A 21878-nucleotide genomic window follows, 5' to 3' on the forward strand; every position below is an offset into this window, starting at 1 on the left:
AAACAATGAGTTCATTTCACTTTTATTTTTCCCTTGAGTATTTTCTTTAACATTTATATCCGTATAAACGTAAAATCAAACAAATGACATTCGTAAACAATTTGTGCTTCCTTATGAATAGTTGGCATAGAGGAGTAGAGGAATGTTGCACGATGGGGAATACTGTGCAGAGGCTTACTGCAGAAATGGTTATACAGTTTTGTCATTCTCCCTTCATCGTTTTTATTAATATAACATGATTTATTAAAGATTTTAAACAATTTACGGGGAAAATATAGGCCCTACCGATCTTTGATATGAAAGTCATAATCCTATAGAAAGATTTTACAATAAAAGTTTAGAAGTTTTCACGGTGTCTTCCTGTTCTGCCTAATTCCTGTTGTGCTTAATGACCCTCCAGCACTTTGTAACGCAGTTTTGATCTATCTTATCTTTAGGCAGAACAGGAATTCCGGTTGTGCCTAATTCCTGTTCTGCATAATTCACGCAAAAAGGGAAATTTAATACTAACTATTTTCCCGACAATTCCAGTTGCTTTGAGAATCTCTTGATTTTCTTATATCATTTCAGCTTCTCTGAAATTAAATTAGCAATCATAGGTCACCATTATTTTACTACGAGTATATCTACGCGATATCTGTTGGCCGTCTACTACTTCACCGAGGAGATCTGAACCTGGTCAGCGAGCGTGCAGCTAATTGAACAGTAACATAGTTAAAGACATATAACTCCCCTACGAAAATGTGGATTCTTATGACATGGAAAATTCTTTAAAATAATAATAGGAAAATTTTTATTTTTAAAAAAGTGATTTTTGATCAGATAATTCAGTCAACATTTCTTCGTACAGAAGCTGAAATATTAAGAATAATAGTAACATAAATATGTAAATTGAACAATAAGACCTAACAGATTAGGTTGCATATTATATAAGCAATTATGGACAACCATTCTTTTACTGTATGGTTAAATTACCGATCTCTGTCGGTAGCCTAAATAACAATTATTACTATAGGTACAGTAAGGTACTGTATATAAAAACTCTTTAGTTGTGTGGAATTTAAGTGTTTTAATATGTAGTATTTTACCAATGGTAAAAAGAATTATCCATCTGAAAAATGTAAACAAATGCTTGTTTGTGATTGGTCAAAATTAGAAAACGTAAACTAGTGTTTATCCCTGATTGGCGAAACGCTTGTTCATGATATTTAAGTTTTTATCCTTAGACATTTACCGCACTGAGAAAAATTTACGGGTAAAAAGTACGTAAATTCAAGTGATTTTTAGGACCTTTCGTAAGAATGACTTTCCAACATTACTGAGAATGTTAATTGTTCTTGTCCGTTCTACGTATGTTTTCTCCTTACTTTTCCAGATAAAAATGATGACGTCAGAACTTATGAAAGATATACTGTAATAATAACAGTAATAATGGAGCGACATCATTACCGGTCATGTTAAAACTCAAGTGGAATGGAAAAATCACAAAACAGGAATGTTATATTTCTAGCTGTTGCTAGACATTTTCCGAGGCAAACATGGAAAAATCACATGAAGGAATGGTAGAAACTCCGTCTTTGACTGCATTTAAATCTGTATGTGGAGACTTACGCACTGTATGTTCCAGTTAAATCTGCATGCACTACTGAGAAAATGCCATGACGAAAGGATACAAATACATGCATATACTTTCTTACCACGGTATAATGAAATGCTTGTAACAGTCAGGGACGAAATTAACTTAATCGAGGAATGTTTTCCGCAAGCATCGAAATAAAGCTTGCAGTAAATAATGCACGCAAACACTAATAGAATGTAGACTCCACTACATAGGATCGGAACACGCTCCTTCGGAATATACAAATTATAAGCACCCAGTCTCAGTCTTGTCTTCGCGGGTTTTGATTTGTTGAAGTGTCGGGCTATTGCCCCTGCCTTCCATTTCTTTTGTGTCTTCCTTGGCTTTGTGTTCTGACGTATATGTGGTGGTGGAGTCGCTACTGTCGCGCCCTCCTGTGTTTTTCCCTGTGGCTGGTTTGTTGGTTTACGATTCTCTCACGGGGGTCGTGGCATTCTGTGAAGTCTTCTTCGTGGGTTTGCATTTCCTATTGCTCTTATTGTGGGGTTGGTTGAGAGTTCTTTCTTTCTCCAGAGTTTGGTGGATTGATGTTGTCTAACTTCCTCAAGCAACGGGAGGTCCAGGTCTTCGTGCAGTTGTGCTACTCGCGTGTTCCTGGAGTGGCCGGTTATGGTCCTAATCACCTTGTTTTGCAACACCTGCAGTGGACGTAGATGTGTTCTATACGTATGCTGCCAGGCATTGTGCCCGTATAGTAGTATCGGTCTAATGGACATCTTGTAGATGTGCCGCTTGATGTTTTGAGACAGGGACGCTGCGAGTAGCATTGGAAGTAGAGCCATGAAGCTCTGTAGTGCCTTCTTGGTGGTGTTCTGCAGGTGAGTGGCAAATGTTAGGCGTCTATCCAAGTGGATTCCCAGATATTTCGCCGTATCTGTCACTGTAAGTGCCGTCCCTCCCATCGTGAGATTTACTTCTCTTCGCTTCCTGTTACGGGTGAAGTCCACCACAGCTGTTTTCCTCGCGTTGGTCCTGATTCGCCAGTTCCGTGTCCAGGTGATCGATGTGTCGCTGGAGATACACCGTTGCGTACCTGAGATTGGAGTGACTGGCGAATACTGCAGTGTCGTCGGCAATGTGGGGATATCGGCTGTGTATACTGCGTACAGGAGAGGAGATATGCAGGATCCTTGAGGAGCAGAGCAGAGCAGAGCAGAGATTTCTTGGCGGTTTTTGTGGTTGATTTAAGTACCGGGCTTGGGCCCTTGCCTTCCATTTGTGTTGTTGACTGTCGTTTGTTTTGCGTGCGTATTTGTTGTGAGAGAGGACGCAACTGTCGCGCTCCTCTTTTGCTGTTCCTATGTCAGTTTAATGGTTGTGCGTTTTAGGGGTGCGGCAACTTGTAAGTTCGTCTTCTTGGGTTGGCCGTTCCTATGGTGGCTATGTGTTGGTGTGGTGAGGCTCTGATTGTCCTCCAGAAGTTGGCTGATCTGTGAATTCTGTAGTCATGTAGAAATGGGAGTTCCAAATCTTCATGTATTTGCTCGAGGCGAGTGTCTCTCGAGTGTCCAGTGATAGCCCTGGCTACTCTGTTCTGGATGACTTGTAGTTGGCTGAGGTGCGTTTTTGCTGCGTGTTGCCATGCAGGGTGGGCATACATCAGGATGGGACGAATGCTCATCTGATATATATGGCGTTTGGTTTTCAGGGTGAGGGATGGGGAGAGGAGTAGCGGTAGCAAGGCTTGATGGCGTTGACTGGCTTTCTTGGCAATGGAATGTATGTGGTGAGCAAATGTAAGTTTCCTGTCCAGTATTATTCCGAGGTATTTGGCATCATCTCGGTTCTGGAGGGGTGTTCCAGCCATGGTGATCCTGACGTGAACCCTTCTTCTGTTTCTTGTGAAGTTTACTACTGAGGTCTTCTGTTCGCTGACTTTGATCTTCTACTCTTCAGACCATCGGTGGAGAAGTTCGGCGTGTCGTCTGAGGTATAGTTCAGCGTATCTGATGTTTCCATGGCTGGCAAAGATTGCCGTGTCGTCTGCGAATGTTGCTACCGCTGTGTTGGGGGTTGTGGGAATGTCCGCCGTGTACATGGCGTAGAGGGTTGGGGATAGGCAGGATCCTTGGGGGACTCCTGCTAGGATAGGTCTGGAGGGTGTTAGGTGTCCTGCATGGGCAACACGAAAGGTTCTTCCTTGAAGAAAGGATTTGATGATTCTCAGAAGGTAGTGCGGAGTGCCCTGGAGCATCATCTTGTGAAAGAGGCCTTCGTGCCACACCTTGTCGAATGCTTTTTCTATGTCGAGAAAAAGCCCCAAGGTGTGGCCTCCCTCGTTGAATCTGTCACATATCTTCTCTACCACCCGTACCAGCTGCTGATCCGCGCAGTGTCCTTTCCTGAAGCCGAACTGGTGGTCCGGGATGATGTCATGATCTGCTATGAATTGCTGAAGTCTGCTCTGCAGTACTCTTTCAAACACCTTGCTGGTATGCGAGAGCAGGCTGATAGGGCGGTAGTTGGCCGGGTTTGATCTTTTCTTTCCTGGTTTGGCCAGCATTATGACTTTTGCTTCTTTCCAGGCTTCTGGGTAGTGTCCGGTTCTCATAATGGCGTTGCACAACTTACAGAGTAGGACCAGGGCCTTTCTCGGGAGGTGCTTCAGTGCTTGCGGCGTCACTCGGTCTTGACCTGGAGCCCGGTGTGCATTGATCCTCTTGATGATTGCTCGTATCTCCCGCGGTGTTGTGAGGGCTTCTGGAGGAGGTGGGTCTTCTATTCGGGAGAGGTGGTAGGATCTGTGTACTGCTGCAGTGGTGGTTGCTGGCGTGTTGGTAGCGTTGATCTGGAAGGTGGTTTCCAGGGTCTGGGCGAAAAGTTCTGCCTGTTCTTCCGGTTCGTGTATTGTTCCTTGTGGAGTTTGAAGTGTGAGTGTTCTGGAGTTTGCTTTGGCTGTTTCCTCTTGGCTTTGGCCGCCTTGAGCGTGGGACAGCCCATGTAGTTGGCGGGGTGTTCGCCTCCGCAGTTACAACATTTTGCCGGAGTGTCCCTCGTTTTCTTCGGACATTCCGTGGAGAGATGGGATTCTTCGCATTTGATGCAGCGAGGGGTCGCCCTGCATGTTTGCGTGGTGTGCCCTACTCGTTGGCATCGGTAGCATTGGAGAATTGACTGACCCTTGTAGGGTTCCACTGCCACTCTGTAACTAAGAAGGTACTTGAGATCGTAAATCTTGTTGTTCGTTGGGTCCTTGGGTAAAGTAACAAGGAATAGCGGAAACAGGGGCCTGTTGCCAGACGGGTCACTGCGTCCCCTCATCTGGACCACATTGGTTGGGGTGAACCCCTGGTCCTTCAAGTCCTGTAGTATGTCAGCCGTTGGAGTGTCGAGTGGCATCTTCCGGATGACTACTTTGATTGGGCGTGTTTGTTTCGGAAGTTCTGTGGCAAATGATTGTCCGGTCTGGATGCAGAAGGCTTCCATCATTTCAAAGTCGCGCCAGGTGGTGCAGTGGATTTTTATGTATGCACTCGGTTGCAGAATTTTGTAGGGATCCTTGCAGTTTGCGGTTAGCGTTTTTATGAAAGTATGTCTTTTCTCGACGTCATATATGAAGAGGGGGGTATCTTCCTGCTGCGGACGGTGTCCTACGGATTTTCTTCTTCATATTCGGTGGGTGTTTGACCACCCCCAGCGTTGGGTGGGTCGTTGGTGGTGTCCAGCGCCGAGAAAGAGTTCCTGAATTCAACAGGTGGCGTAATGCTACTTTCTGGTCTTCTTTTCGCTTTCTTCTTGGGGTGTTGGAACTCTCCTGCGTTATCGGTAGGGTCGTATTCTTCATCACTGGACCCTGCCATCTCGATGGACTGATCTTGGATCTGGGGGGCATCCGCGTGAACGGTTGCACTGTCAGCTGTTTCGTTCATGTGAGGGGTAGAAGTGGTTTGAGCCGTGAGGGCGTGGAGTTCCTCGAGACTCATAGGAACCAATTTAGCCTGACGGGTTGTTCTGCGGCGTTGAACAGAGCCTAAGTTACTAAAACTCATAGCTTTTAGTTGTTTCGCAAGGCTTGTTTCCGGTCCTGCGGGTGGTTTCCTGACGGGAGGCACTTGGTTGGTATGTGGATCACTGCTTCTTGGGGGGTGGGGGCGACCTGAGTGTTTTGTTTCATTTCTTGGCTGACGTCTAAACGCTGTCTAGGAACGTATTGGACGAGCTCCTAGCGGCCAGTTTTTCTTTTAGCCGTATTGCTAGGATCTTTTATTATTTATGGGAAAAGGACCTAATTTTTATTTTTCCCCAGCCTATGAGCCGGGCTCCCGCTCCAGCGGGCAACTGAGCTAGTTGACGATGGTCCTGCTCTTTTGTGTGTGCTGCTAGCGAATGCTGGCTTCTGATTGGCTCTCGCACCTGCGTCTCTCCGACCAATCAGAAGCAGGTTCTTGGTTTCTGTCGTCTCGGGGCCACGCAACTTGCTGAACAAAACTGTTCTTGTTCGTCGAAATGGCGGTTATAGTGCTGCCGTGCTTTGTTGCTAACTACCAACTCTACTGCTAGCTACGCATGCAACATGCACACTGCACCGCACTTTCACAGTCACTAGAGTTCGTCACAGCACTTAAATGTTCGCAAACACTGTAATAAATGTTTATTTCAATGCTTATTTAAGATGTGGGGAATAACAGTTTATATTTTCACGAAAACACGAAAAGATGTCAGGAGCACAGGCACTCGCGTGACGCGCACTACAGCTTCCTATCTCAGTATCCTTGAGGATCTTTTTTTTTTTTTTTTGCTAGCCCTTGGGCTAGCTACCCTGTAGAGGGCTACACCCTCTTTAAGGAAAGGGATGGAATGGAAATTAAGGAATTAAAGGTTATAATCGATGGGCTGATAGATGTTACTTTATTTATTACTGTATATACTCGGTCATTATAGTCTTTGCGACTATAATCATTTTAGAGGTGAGGTAATTAACAAAATTATATATAGTTATAAATACAATAATGATGATTACAACGATACAATTATTGTGCAAATAATGCAAATGTGTATAAATGAATATGAGGTATGAAATGAGGTGCGATGCACGCCACAACACATAGGTATTGTTAATAAAGACAAATGCGGGTTATCTTCTGCCTAGGGGCGACGCTAGGCCAATGTAGACAGAGGAGGCCCTGTTAGATGACACAGGGGTTACTGTGCTTGATATGACGGGTAGATATGCGGAAGATGGACATGAAGGCGGTGATCGTGCACAAGTGCTAAGTCTGGATGATTAGGCGGTAGGGTATAACAATATAGTGTGAAGAGTAAATTAAGTGGGAGATGGTAGTATCGGGGGCGAATAGATGAGAGGGCGAGGTGATGCATAGTTTCGAAAAGCAGTGATTGTTCTTGCTGGTAGCGAATGGTGATGAAGTTTCGGCGTAGAGATTCAATGTGATAAAGCAATGTAGGAAATGTTATGAGAGAGTACAAGTAACGAGTCGGACTGGGAAGAGAAATACGGTGAGCGATACGAAAGGCATGGCGCTCGAAGGTTGCCAGTTTGAAGTAGAACGAAGGTGGAGCTGATATCCAGGCAGTGAACCCATAGGTCAGCACGGGACGGAGAAAAACCTTATACGTGTTTAGAACGAGGTGCGATGTAAGTCCCCATGTCGTGCCTGTCAGACGTTTTAGGAGATTGAGGCGGTTATAGACTTTAGTTTTAACGTAGTTCAGATGAGGAGTCCAAGTAAGATGTTGATCAAATATAATGCCGAGATAAGTTACTGTTCTGCTGAGACGAATTGGCGAATTCTGTATGGAGAGAGAGAGAAGTGATGGATTTCTGTGAATTCTGGAGCGTGTGCGTGGTGGAAGAAATACTATGGCTTGAGTTTTTGAAGCATTTATAGTCAGCTTCCATTTTCGACACCACTGAGAGAAACGATCAATTGATTCCTGCAATATTAGGTTGATGTGTCTAATAGTACGGCCGAGTGCAAGGAAGGCGGTATCATCGGCATATTGAAAGATATGTACGTCTGCAGGCAGAGGTGGAAAGTCGGAAACGAATAGCAAGTAGAGTAAGGGGGACAAAGCTGATCCTTGAGGGACACCTGAGTGTAGAAAGATTGGATGAGATAAATGATTGTTAATATGAACATATGTAATGCGGCAAACCAAGAAGTGATAGACGAAACGGATGTATGATGTTGGTAGTTTAAGTTTGATGAGTTTGAAGATGAGGGCGAGATGCCAGACTTTATCAAATGCTTTTTCAAGGTCAAAAGCACAAGACAGGATGGGCGTACAGAATTATAATGATTTGTGATAAGGGTGCTTAGGCGTTGGAGCTGATCATTGATGGAGTATGACGGGCGAAAACCGGCTTGGAAAGATGGGATGAGACTGCGTGCACTGAGATAAGGTTGGAGCCTATTGACTAGAATGCGTTCAAGTACTTTGCTAAAAGTTGAAGTGAGTTGTATAGGGCGATAGGAAGATACAGCACTGGGTGTTTTTTTCGGTTTTAGGAACATGAGCGTTTTAGACATCTTCCACTCGGCCGGAAAAAAGCCTGTTCGAAGGATGAAAGTGAAGATAGAGGCTAATAAAAGGAGTAGTGACGGTGGACTTTCCTTGATGTGGCGATATGTAATTGAATCAAAACCTGGAGCAGAGTTTCGTTTAGTCCGGACAACGGAAGTGATATCGGCAACAGTAATGGGAGAAGTGAGTTCATTGGGCGGTAATGTATGGCTGACACTAGGTTGGAAGAGATGACTCGCTGTGTTGACTTTATCGACTGGATGAGAAAAAATATGATCTCAGGGTTGAGGGGTGAAGATGTCTTGGAGGTAGTCGGCAAACGCATTCGCCTTGTTCTGATCAGAAGCGGCTTGATTGTTGTTGATGATGAGTGGGTAAGACGTTTTGCTGAATTTACCACAAAGCGCATTGAAACGTTTCCAGTAACGTGATGGATGTGCTGTGTCTGCAAGAGTGTTACAAGTTTTAATCCATTGGCGCTTTTTGTACGCTTCAATATAGTTTTTTACAGAACGTTGGAGCTGATTGTGAAGACGTAGTGCTTCGGGATTTCGTGTCCGGACGTAGTCACGATATGGTTGACGAGAGCGTTTGATCTGAGCTAGATAGTGCGGAGGTAATTTAGGTTGGTATGGAGTGGAGATAGAAGTTGGGATGAATAATTCGGATGCACGGGTAATCTCGGAAGTGATAGTAGAAACGTGGGCATATAGCTCGTCAGATGATGTAGGAGGGTGGAGATCTGCGACAGCATGGGTAAGATATGTGCGATATTGATTCCAGTTGGCTTTATCAAAGCGAGGCGTTCGTAGTGGAGGAAGTGCAGTATGTGAACGAGTGGTGCCAAAATGATATGAAAGTTTGACCGGGGCGTGGTCACTACCAAGAAGATCAAGAACTGTGAAGGTACTGTTAGCAGCGAGTGTATTTGAGGTGATGGCGATGTCGGGAGTGGTATTGGACACAGGTCTAGTAGCAGATGGGAGAGTATGTATGATGCCGGTAGTGTGAGTGGTGATATGATCTGTAAAGCGTGTGCGTTCATTCGGAGTGCGACTATGAAAGTTTATATCGGCGAGAATGATGAAATGTTTATAGGTATTAGAAATATGACTGAAAAATTCAAGTGGGATGGGGTGACCGGGTCGAACATAGATAGTAGCAAAAGTGATGATGATTGACTTGAAGTACAATGTTATGATGATATGCTCAGGGAGGTGTGGAACAGGACAAATGTGATGGCGAGATGGTATGTGATTGCGAAAGCCAATTGCTACTCCCCCATTGGCCCGTAATGCAGAAGCTGTATTGTCATGACGAGTGAGTGTGTAGCGAGGAATATTACATACGGTAGACTTGGTGAGAAAGGTCTCATTCAGCAAAAATACAGATACGTGTTCTTCGAGTAACAGTGCTTCGAAAAGGGTTTTGTTGGTAGGTAAGGAGCGAATATTCATGAAAAGAAAGACTAAATCCATAATGACGGGTAGGTTAAACAGTTGTTTCTTGACGGGATGTATGAAAATGAACGTAATTGTTGGTATAGGTGGCGTAGAAGTTGACATTGAAGACTGATTTAGCAGCTTTGGTAAGTTGTTGCAGAATATGATTGCGTTGAAAAGGATGAATGTTTTGTAGGGTGAGCGTGAGAAATTGAAGAAGCTGCTGGATGGTAACTGGATCAGTGGTTTGAAGATCGGTTTTAGGTGGAGAGTCTGGCATCCGGAGCGGTACGACTAAATCAGGATGTTGTTGATCAGGTTGAGGTTTATTCTTGCATTTATAACTATAGGCCGGATGTTGTTCATGGCATGTGGGGCATTCAGGTGGCTGTTGAAGGTTGGTGCAGAGGCGCGTAGGATGTGGTCCTGTACAATGTCCACAGACTGGCTGATTTTTGCAATTTACAGTGTTGTGATCATTGTAGATTTGGCATTTTTCGCATCTCACTGGAAGAGGAGCTGGAGAGCGTGAAGGTTCAACCCTGTGGCGTCGTTTATAGATGTATGCGCCAGTAGTGAGTAATGCGTCTATTGTATCTTGGGAAGAGGTGAGAATGCGTACCATAAAAGTTGCGCCTTGATTGTTTCGTATGTGGATGACCTTATGAATGTTATGCCCTTCATGTTGAAGCTCTTCATGAATTTCGGCGTCAGAATATGTTGGGTCAACCCCCCGGATGACAACTGATAGATATGGTGGACGTTTTGGAGGCGGTGCTTGTTTCTGACGAGTAGAGGAGAGAGATGTAAGAGTAGCATTTTTCCCAAAGATCTCAAACGAGGCCTTGTTTCTGATGGTGATAGCAAACTGCGGATCTATGGACTTTAAGATGTAACCGTTACGTGTCTTAATTATTTCTGCGAGTGGAATGCTTGGAAGATATTTCCTAAGTTGTAACATGATGAACTTTTCATTGCTGTATTTCGTGTCATAATTTTGAAGAAGGAACGAATGTAGAATCGGGCGATGAGGAGGCTGATTATTGGTGTGAGATGATTGAGAATTTGGAATGGGTGTATTTCTATTGTCATCGGCTGCATCCATATCAGAGTTGTCTGAAATATTGTCTCTGTGTTGCTTCTTCGACTGATGTCGAGGCTCCTTAATAGTATCAGCATACAGCTGTGTGGTTCGTGGAGACCTAGACCTGGTGGAGACATTTGAAGCTGATGAAGCTGTAGAGCTACCGGATATGGTTCGCTGCCGGTTGCAAGTGTCCTTCCGCTTGACCACCTTCGTGCTCGAAGCGGACGGAGTGACAAATACCGGAGGAAGACCACCGTGCCGTCCATCCACCTTTGGTCCTGAAGCAGCTTGATCTGCCATAGCAGAGACCGATAGATTTCTAGAAAGCCGTGAGACCCGAAGATGAAGTGTAGTGAGTGATGAATATGATGAAGGTAGGACAACCCGTTTGGATAGTTGCCCAGGAGGAGCAGCTCCTCTGGCTCGATCCGTAGATCCGGACGCCCTTGGCTTGATGAGTCTGACGGACGGATCTCTAGAAAGAAGCAGAGAAAGAGGCTCAGGATATGGAAACGGAAGGTTAATTCAAAAATCGTCACCATATACAAGGTAACGCTTCAGAGCAAGCTCTGAGAAAGTATGTATCCTTGAGGATCGCATGTCTTCCAAGCATATCAGAAATAACTTCTGAACTGGCTATGAAAATTAGCATGATTTTATTGTTTGAAATAATCAAAGGTTTACGCAGTATCTTTGGCATTTATACCAAGTAACAAATAATGTTATATGTTTTCTGTATGCCCATCTGTCTCAATAATAGTTTTGTGAACGTGTGAATTGTTGGATAAAAGTTACAAGTCAATAGTGCTGCCATCTGTTTGCCATATCTGTTATTCTTGTGTCCTAGCACAAAAACATTCCGGTTTTTTTCATATAGTGTGGAATTGTGGGTGATGGAAATTTTGCATTTCTTTTTCCCCACCTATTATAACTGGAATAATGCGTTACTGTCTGTATGGTAATATTAAAGGGCAAATTTTTACTTTGAGCCAAACAGTGACTTCAACCGATTCATGTGATCCGATTCCGGGAGCAGTTTAGGAATCATTCCTAAACTGCTCCCGGAACCGGATCACATGAATCGATTACGATTACTAACACAGTGAAAGTAATGTACGATGTTAAGAATTATACTATAAGTACAAGGGCCACAATGTTACTATACAATGTTAAGAATTATACTATAAGTACAAGGGCCACAATGTTACTATACGATGTTGAGAATTATACTATAAGTACAAGGGCCACAATGTTACTAAACATCAATTCAGGTGAAGCGGTGGCTATGAATTTTCAGCCCCCAAACCCCCCGCTCAAGTACCATAAAAATATCCAAAATAATAATAAATAATCACACCACTACTATAAAGCTAAGATAAGAAGGGAAAAATTAAAAAAAAAAACGCTCGTCTCTAATCATAAATCAGTGCATGACAAAGAAAAAAAAATTACATCTCAACAAGACAATAGGACAAGCAGCAGCAAACCAAATACTTTGCCTAATACTCAAATGCAAAACAAATCAAGAATAAAAATAATATGAATTAAAAAAAAAACACTCACCATTTCGCCATAGAACACTCATGAATAATGAACTCATAACTGCTGATTCCACACACGAAAAAATAAGATACCAAGAACACATGCGCAATACTCAACATTACTCAAAAAGTTCCTTTCCGCACACACGTCGTTTTATTAAACCGAACACACTTGCTATTATTACAAACAAGAAACCAATAAACGTCCACTTTTACAATAGGTCGAAAATATCTTCAGCTTTAGACCACAACTATGATAGGTTTTCTCTAACTCAATTCAACCAATTCAATTACGCGCTTCCCGCATGCAGCACACACATACATGCACACAGAACATGTGACCACAGATCACATAGCATGTGACATCACACTAACAAACTACCATATGACTACACAGACACCTAGTGGGAAAAATATGAACTAAGACGTCACACCAAAGGCACGAACAGTTCCAACAAGTGACTCACGCACATACAGTTCCAGAAAGTAACTGAACCTATAAGAACCGATTAAAGTCACAGTTGGAGTCAGAGTAAAGACTTACCTATTAAAGTAACATGACAATACAAACTTTAATACCAAACAACTGTATGATTACACAGAGTTTCAGGACTTTTTTCCATTACTTACTGTAAAGTACTCGTTCTAAATGTAGTTTTATCCATTTTCTGGGATATATAACATTATAATGACTTTCTATCATACCTTTACGTACTTTATTTGTCGCACTTTCCGAGTGAAAGGTCAGTTGTACGTAGCAATTGTACGTAATCATGTTTTCCTTAGACTGTCTTTTAAAAGTAATGATAAAACATTTCGTCTCCTTGCATAATGTCTGTAAAGTACGGATTTGTTTGATCTTTGCAGTGTAGAATGGGTATGTCTCATTATCATGACAAAATTTCATTACTGACGTGAAGTTTGCACTTTACTACGAACATTTTCACATTACTGAGTTTCTTTTAACATTATAATGTAAAAAATGCATTACAAAAACTATTTGTTCTTCTTCCTGCGATATTTTCCTTACTCATGTCAAAAAACACGTACTGGATAGGATAACCTGTAATATTTTCATTCCTGAAAGGCATTTATCTCTCGTGGATTACGTCACATTTTCTGTCCAGTCTGGAATGTATTCTTAACATTACAGAACTGAAAACCTTTCTGTCGTTACGTACATTTATTGCGTACTACAGATGTTTCATAAAAGACAAAATGCAGCATGTTGTATTTCCATTTCGCCACATGATAAATTAACATTATAATGGTTTCAAGTCCAAATGTACGTAATTTAAGTACGGAATTACGAAAAAATCAACTTTACATGTCTTTACTGTTAAATTTTCTATGAAAATTTTTCTCAGTGCGGACAATGTGTATTAGAGAAGGAAAGAAGAGTAAGAAAGAAGATAGAGGAAAGCGCGTGAAGAATTTTTCACTTCACCATTGGCTTGGGTAGTAGGATGGAAAACTTTGGAAACACATGGAGTCCATGGAAACCCCCTTTATCGGTCATGTATGATCTGTCAGGAAAGTAAATGTACACCTATTTTTCGAGTCTGGCATTCCTGCGCTCCATCCGTGGAGAGTATGAGAATTAAATCAATCAAATGTTTACTGAGGGGCAAAAAGAAAAGCTTAATCTGAATAAGACATTGCAGAGGGGCACAAGCTGTGAATACGAATAGTGCATTGTGTAAATAAAGGACGACACCGAAAGAGAAAGCCAGAAACAGCTGTTAAACTTACAAAAAAAGAGTAAAAATTGTCGAAATGGGAACATAAAACACAAATACAACAAATACGCCGACAACTAAACGATCACCATGCCATGATCTTGGTGTAGTGGTTAAGGTGCTGGCTTACAAATGCAAAGGTCGCCAGTTCGAATCTTAAGCGAGGACATTTTAAAAATTTTTGTTAATAATACATACAACTCATGAGAGATGGTAAAAGAAGTCGTATTTAGTTTTTCGTAGCAATTATTATTGGTAATGTTTAGTACTGATAATACTTTTTGTCTTTGCGTATTGCTTTTATTCTTTTCTTCATTTCCAAAGAGAAGAATATCCGAACAAATGCCACCAAAATTCCTCATATTTTGAATGTAAACGCCATTTGCAATTAGTGAAGAATAAAAATTGAAGGTTCCAATGTAGCTGCAAAAAGTAAAAAGAAAAACATGGAAGTGGACCATACTCATGGTTATTAAAAATACAATTTCTACATGTCTTACACCTCCCGACCACGTTTCTACGTTAGCAAGTAAGAGGTTTGTGTTTAGGTTAGGCTGGTCAATACGTTTTGCAAAGGGGCCCGGTTTAGCTCTGACGCACCACAGGTGCGAGAAGGGAGAAAAACACTTTTTCTCTCTCCCTCTGTGTGTCTATTTATCTATCTATTTGTATATATATAACGCTATTTGTGAATGCCATAACCACCCTAATTTTCAGCGGATTGAGACGAAACTTGGCACAAACATTAATTGTTGAAATATCTTGATGAGTTCGTTAACCAGAATAATCAGATGAAAATGTTCAAAATGGTGGCCCTTCAAACTCTTAAAAAGTTCCAAGGGAACCAAATTTCGCCCATAAATAGGTATTCAGAAAGTTTGAATAAATTTTCCTCTTTTACTGAAATATTTGTGTGCAGAAACTTATTGAAATATTGGACCCGATTAATCGCCTAAAGAAGGTTCACGCCCTTTCGCTACGGTCAGTTTTTTTTTTTTTTTTTTTTTTTTTTTGCAGGAGGGGGTTATTTTCCTATCGGAAAAAGATGATTGTTAGTGATGATATGAAATTACACATTGAAAGTGAAGTAACTTGTGAAACGTGTTATTTGAAAGAATAATATAATAAATGTGCATTCCTCTAACACAAAGAACTTTAAGTCATGCATTTCGAGTTCGGGAGCCTGAATGGCGAGCAGTGTTATTTGATTTGCTTTTTAGTAACACATTGCATTGCAAATAAAGGTAGGCAACATTAGTGGTAAGTAAAATAATAATAATAATAACTATAATAATAATAATAATAATAATAATAATAATAATAATAATAATAATAATAATAATAATAATAATAATAATAATAATAATAATAGGTGTTGTTTGTGGCAAGGTAATATCTTAATCAATTCTTCTTCAAACGTAATGATTGTAACGCCATATCTCCCTTACAAACAAAATATTAGCAATTTATATCGAGAGAACGAGAAACTGTAGAGCGATGGGAGCAACGTTGGACAGTATGCACTCATAGTACTCAGAAAGGTAAGCGAATTCAATGCAAAAGGAACGATAGTCATTGTCATGGGTACTCATGGGGCCACGGCAGAGCCCTCTATAGGCAAAGTGTCAATAACTTATATCGAGAGGTGATACTGGGATGGGACCAACTTTGGACACCGTGGACCCATAAAGCGCATCGAAAAAATAGGGGGGGGGGCGCCAGCCAGCCTTACTTATTTCCACATAATAATATAAAATTATGTTGTCGAAATACACACACGAGTTAGCTACTAATATTTCATATTATTATTATTATTATTATTATTATTATTATTATCGACAGCGTCTTTTCATTACGTGTGCGTGTTTGACATGAAGCCAAAGAGAAGATCCATCATTCGTAGAAAGAATAATAGTCAGTTACTTTAACTGTGAACGACAACGAAAAATACGAAAAGAGTGGGCTACCTGTAGCGTAAAGAAGCAATATTTTCTCTCAAATGGATAAAAAATCAAGCCGAGATTGATTCGAACTCGCATGGACGGCGAGAAAAGCCAGTGCTTTGTCCACTTTTTTTTTAACTGACTCACTGAACGTGTTTCAGTAACTTACTTATTGCTAATTTTACTTGCTTCACTCGTTTAACTTGCTTTTTCTAATAACTTATAACGACAGGGACACGAACACAGAAACATCGAGAACAGTTAAAAATCATAGATGCTCTCCCGCCGGGAATCGAACCCGGAACTCCATACACCAAAGGCGCACGTGCTAGCGACTAGACCAGCGGGAAGGGCACCACTCTCTCCCTGTGTCATTAGGGATTACGACCACTGTCTTGCCAGCTATCACTTCTGTGGGTTGTATACTATGATCACATGTTTCTTCTCTGCTGGAAGAGTAAAACCTACATTATATGTAATACATGAGGTATTTAGACCTACATGCTCTTCATATAATGTAATAAAAGGGTCATGCTGGGAATAAGAAAAAGAACATTCCTTGGACAAAACGGAAACTATTGGCATCAGAAATATTTATCTACGAGGCATGCGCAGTAGTATATTTCAGAATAGTTACTGTTTTGTTCAGTAAACGAAGAAAGGGGTATAAAAAAGCAAATATGTCGCGTCAACGAGATCGACCAGATTTGACAGGGGCGGAAGCAGATGTATAGTAATACAACAACTTCGCTCAGTTGATACGAGCCGAGCCGGTTGATATCACTACCCGAGTTGGTCTTTTGCTTGGGCTCAAGAATTCGACCGTGCAGGTCTCAGCCTTAATTTTAAGAAGTACAGTATATACTTATATTGGTGATTACATTTGAGGCTGTCTCGTAGACGAGACGAGATACACTAAAATTGCCCCACGAGATGCACCAAAATTACGAGAGAAGACGCACCCTTGCCGTGAGCAACACTAAAAGTATCCCACATTACTGCCTACATTTCTCATGGCTTTCGGTTTCCAGTCTAATGAGGCCATTATTTCAAAACGAGTTAAAACGAGCTGAACGAGCGAGAGAGCCATTACAAAACTCGACTCAACTCGAAACTCGACCTCGAAAACAGCGCCTTGGCTTGGAACTCAACTCAAGAAAAATACCTTTGACTCGACTCGGATTGAACTCGAGTCGAGTCGAATTTTGGCTCGACACCTGCTCATCCCTATTCGTATTTGTATTTTGTTTCCACTTCAACAATTTCTACTCTTTTTTTGCTTCGTTTACCTATTGTTGCTGGATTTCTCTGTCGGTGTCGTCCTTTATTTAGACCATGCACTATTCTTATTCCCAGCTTGTGACCCGCTTCAATGTCTTATTATTATTATTATTATTATTATTATTATTATTATTATTATTATTATTATTATTATTATTATTATTATTATTATTATTATTATTATACTATTGAACTTGCACGGCGAAATTACTGTATAATACGATATCATTTCAGTAATTTTATTCCATTGTATGTTATTTAATTTATTAATGGGCACTAAATTGTCTCCAGATCAACGAATATATTAACTACGGCATGCACTTTGGTGGAAATATCATTACATGAACATGTTTGGAACGAACCAATAATCTTATTGTAATGATATTTCCACCAAAGTTCATGCCGTAGTTAATTTATTCGTTGATCTGGAGACAATTTAGTGCCCATTAATAAACTAAATAACATACAATGGAGTAAAATTACAGAAATGATATCGTATTATACAGTAATTTCGCCGTGCAAGTTCAATAGTATAATAATAATAATAATAATAATAATAATAATAATAATAATAATAATAATAATAATAATAATAATAAAACATTTTCATCGGTCGTGCGCGGAAAGTGAGAATTAAATCAATCACATGTGAAGTCAATGTAAGAAGAAAAGCCTAAACTGAATAAGACATTGAAGCGGGTCACAAGCTGGGAATAAGAATAGTGCACGGTGTAAATAAAGGACGACACCGAAAGAGAAATCCAGAAACAGCAGGTAAAAGGAGAAAAGAGAGTAGACATTGTTGAAGTGGAAACATAAAATACGAACACGAATAGGGATGAGCACAAGTCGAGCCAAAATTCAATTCGACTCGAGTACAATTTGAGTCGAGTCAAAGGTAATTTTCTTGAATTGAGTTCCGAGCCAAGTCGCTGTTTTCGAGGTCGAGTTTCGAGTTGAGTTGAGTTTGATAATGGCTCTCTCGCTCGTTCAGCTCGTTTTAACTCGTTTTGAAATATTGGCCTGATCAGACTGGAAAGCAAAGCCATGAGAAATGTAAGCAGTAATGTGGAATACTTTTAGTGTTGCTCACGACAGAGGTGCGTCTCATCTCGTAATTTTAGTGCATCTCGTGGGGCAATTTTAGTGTATCTCGTCTCGTCTAGATAACGAGAAGACAAGAGTTTATCATTATTATTACGAGACAGCCTCAAATGTCGTAATCACCAATATAAGTATATACTGTAGTTCTTAAAATCAAGGCTGAGATCTGCACGGTCGAATTCTTGAGCCCAAGCAGAATACCAACTCGGGTAGTGATATCAACCGGCTCGGCTCGTATCAACTGAGCGAACAGCTCGAGTCGGCTCGGTTGGGATGAGCCGATGACCCGAGCCGGCTTAGTTGGAACAAGCCATCGACTCAGCTCAATTGAGCCGATGGCTCGAGCTTTCTCGGTTGGGATGGGTCACCTACTCGGCTTATGTGAACCGGTTCGAGCCAGCTAAGTTGAAACTAGTTCATCAGCACGTTTCGACTCAGCTCAACTAAGCCGATGGCTCAAATCGGCTCGGTGTGGTGAGCTGTTGGCTCGGCTCACTTCTCGAATCGGTTCGATATTGAATGAGCTGTAAGCCGAGCCGCTCGAGCCGTTGAGAAGCCCAAACCCGGTCCCAGCTGTTTTGAATATGTTTGGATGAAGCCTATAACTTTTAACAATTTTTTGCTCGAGCCCGAATACTTGCCCCTTCGGAACTCAAACCCAGAACGTGACCGATGTCCTTGCCTCCTGAAGACTTCCAGACGACCGAGATCGACAGTCAGATACAAACCGTATATACTATTCAGATACAAATCGTATATCTTTTAAAGATTATACATGGAGTTGATATAATAATAATAATAATAATAATAATAATAATAATAATAATAATAATAATAATAATAATAATAATAATAATAATAGTTTTAAACTTGCCCTGAAATTTGGCAAAACTTACTTAAAAGTAGAGATTTCGGGGAAAGGGTTCCGTACCTTCAAGACACACCTCTGCAACTACCAACATTTTAAACTAGAACCTTTTATTGAAGTTTCATGTAGAAAGTATGTTTTGAGGAAAATAACTGTAATAAATATAACTGAATATCACGAGACAATAAGGCATATTATAAACTAATTTTTAGAATATGCAGAGGTAAATATAAAAGCTTTGCTACAAAAATACCTACACAGAGCATAATTCAATGAGCTCTGAAATACAATGTAACGAAATAGCCTATGAGATTCAGTCTACAGAGCAATTGTTACTTAAAGAATGGACATACACTATTTCGAGAATCGAGACAAGACGGGAAATGTTTACGATACTTTTCGTCTCGTCTCGATTCTCATCTCCAAAGAGAGACGAAAATTTTGATTTAGCCCTGACCCGTCTTGAATGTAAAGTGTTAATTCTCATGTTATTTTATTTGTTTTAGAAACGAAATGAGAAACTCCTCTTCTCGTGAGCAACATTAAACCAAACCGAAATATTCTTTCCAAATGTCACGTTTCTCCTTGTAATGGTATGACCTGAGCGATAATTTAGCTTCTAGCTTTTAATCTTCTACGAGATAATGATAATTATTATTATTACTATTATTATTCCTGAAGATTTGATAGTTCAAGTATTGAAACATCCGAGTATTCAAATATCTGAATATAATAAAACGTATGTTATCGCTGATCAATCGCCATCAAAAATTCTAAAGTAAGAAAAAAAAATTGCAGAAGCACCTTGACCACTGAACCGCGATCGCTACACGGTAAACGATGCGTCTTTAGTCTGGTTACGTTAGGTTTCTTTGTATCCGCTTGCAAACTTGTATGTTATATTTTTCGATTCAAAATGTCTTTCGTATTTCTTTTATGAAGTCGGCAAAGTTTATATTAATAACTTGAGTTTTTCTTAAACCACTGGTTCACAAGTTCGTTCTTTCTCCACACGAAACTACAAATATGACAGATTGAATTCTCATACTCCCCATTTCTTTCAAAGAAGTCGCCATTACCTGGTCAAAGACTTATTTCCGCCACGATTCATATTAACCAAAATAAATTCATTTTTCGGAAGCGTAACTTTCACATTCCGGATTTCGCAAAATTATGGAATTCAGTTATACTCCGGAATTCAGAAGAATTTCGGAACTCGGAAAGAATCCGGAATTTAGAAAATTCCGGAATTGAGAAAAACTCCGACTTTCGAAAAAATCCGGATTTTACGAATTCCGGAATGTTAACGAAATCAGAAATTTGTAAATTCCGGATTTTTCCGAATTCCGAAATTATTACAAAATTGGAATTTTCCGAATCCCGGAATTTGTCCGGCTTTACTTTCGGGAGTCCGAAAACTAATAATTCCGGAACGGGCTATCCCTAGTTTATACACAACCTTTCAGAACACTAAGCTAGTAGCTGTCTACAAACAAACAAGTAATGCAAAGCATGTTGTATACTGCAATACGTCATGTATTAAAATCCGACACCATGACCCTTTTATTACATTATATGAAGAGCATGTAGGTCTAAATACCTCATGTATTACATATAATGTAGGTTTTACTCTTCCAGCAAAGAAGAAACATGTGATCATAGTATACAACCCACAGAAGTGATAGCTGGCAAGACAGTGGTCGTAATCTCTAACGACACAGGAAGTGAGCGTTGCCATCGCCGCTGGTCTAGAGGCTAGCTCGTGAGCCTTGGGTGTATGGAGTCTCGGGTTCGATTCTCGGCGGGAGAGCATCTATCATTTTTAACTGTTCTCGATGTTTCTGTGTTCGTGTCCCTGTCGTTATAAGTTATTAGAAAAAGCAAGTTAAACGAGTGAAGCAAGTAAAATTAGCAGTAAGTAAGTTACTGAAACGCGTTCGGTGAGTCAGTTAAAAAAATAGTGGACAAAGCACTGGCTTTTCGCGCCGTCCATGCGAGTTCGAATCAATCTCGGCTTGATTTTTTATCCATTTGAGAGAAAGTATTGTTTCTTTTCGCTACAGGATGGATTTTCTCTTTGGTTTCATGTCAAACATGCTCACGTAATGAAAAGACGCTGTAGATAATAATAATAATAATAATAATAATAATAATAATAATAATAATAATAATAATAATAATAATAATAATAATAATAATATGAAATATTAGTAGCTAACTCGTGTGTGTATTTCGACAATATAATGTTATATTATTATGTGGAAATAAGTAAGGCTGGCTGGCGCCCGCCTCCCTAATTTTTTCGATGCGCCTTATGGGTCCACGGTGTCCAACGTTGGTCCCATCCCAGTATCACCTCCTGTTTTCTCGATATAAGCTATCGACATTTTGCCTAAAGAGGGCTCTGCCGTGGCCCCATGTGTACCCATGACAATGACTCTTCGTTCATTTTGCATTGAAATCGCTTACTTTTCTGAGTAATATGAGTGCATACTGTCCAACGTTGGTCCCATCGCAGTACAGTTTCCCGTTCTCTCGATATAAATTGCTAATATTTTGTTTGTAAGGGAGATATGGCGTTACAATCATTACGTTTGAAGAAGAACTGAGGAAGATATTGCCTTGCCACAAACAACTCCTATTATTATTATTATTATTATTATTATTATTATTATTATTATTATTATTATTATTATTATTATTATTTTACTTACCACTAATGTTGTCTACCTTTATTTGCAATGCAAT

General features: G+C 40.5%; 2 protein-coding genes across 3 annotated transcripts in view; one reads left to right on the forward strand and one right to left on the reverse strand.

Annotated features, from left to right (window-relative positions):
• LOC145664209 (cyclin-A2-like) overlaps positions 1-21878 on the forward strand; it is a 246270-nt gene that overhangs the window by 107232 nt on the left and 117160 nt on the right. The gene's annotated exons all lie outside the window — the stretch shown is intronic.
• Positions 8404-9603, reverse strand: LOC145665188 (uncharacterized). Its single transcript, XM_081732473.1, has one exon. The coding sequence runs from the start codon at positions 9601-9603 to the stop codon at positions 8404-8406; it is 1200 nt and encodes a 399-aa protein (XP_081588599.1).

The sequence above is a fragment of the Thermobia domestica genome, chromosome 11 (assembly GCF_964235325.1).
Source record: "Thermobia domestica chromosome 11, izTheDome1.hap1.1, whole genome shotgun sequence".
Lineage (NCBI taxonomy): Eukaryota > Metazoa > Arthropoda > Insecta > Zygentoma > Lepismatidae > Thermobia > Thermobia domestica.

Coding starts and splice junctions, on each gene's coding strand:
- LOC145665188 (XM_081732473.1), bottom strand. CDS start 9,603: ATGGATTTAGTCTTTCTTTTCATGAATATTCGCTCCTTACCTACCAAC.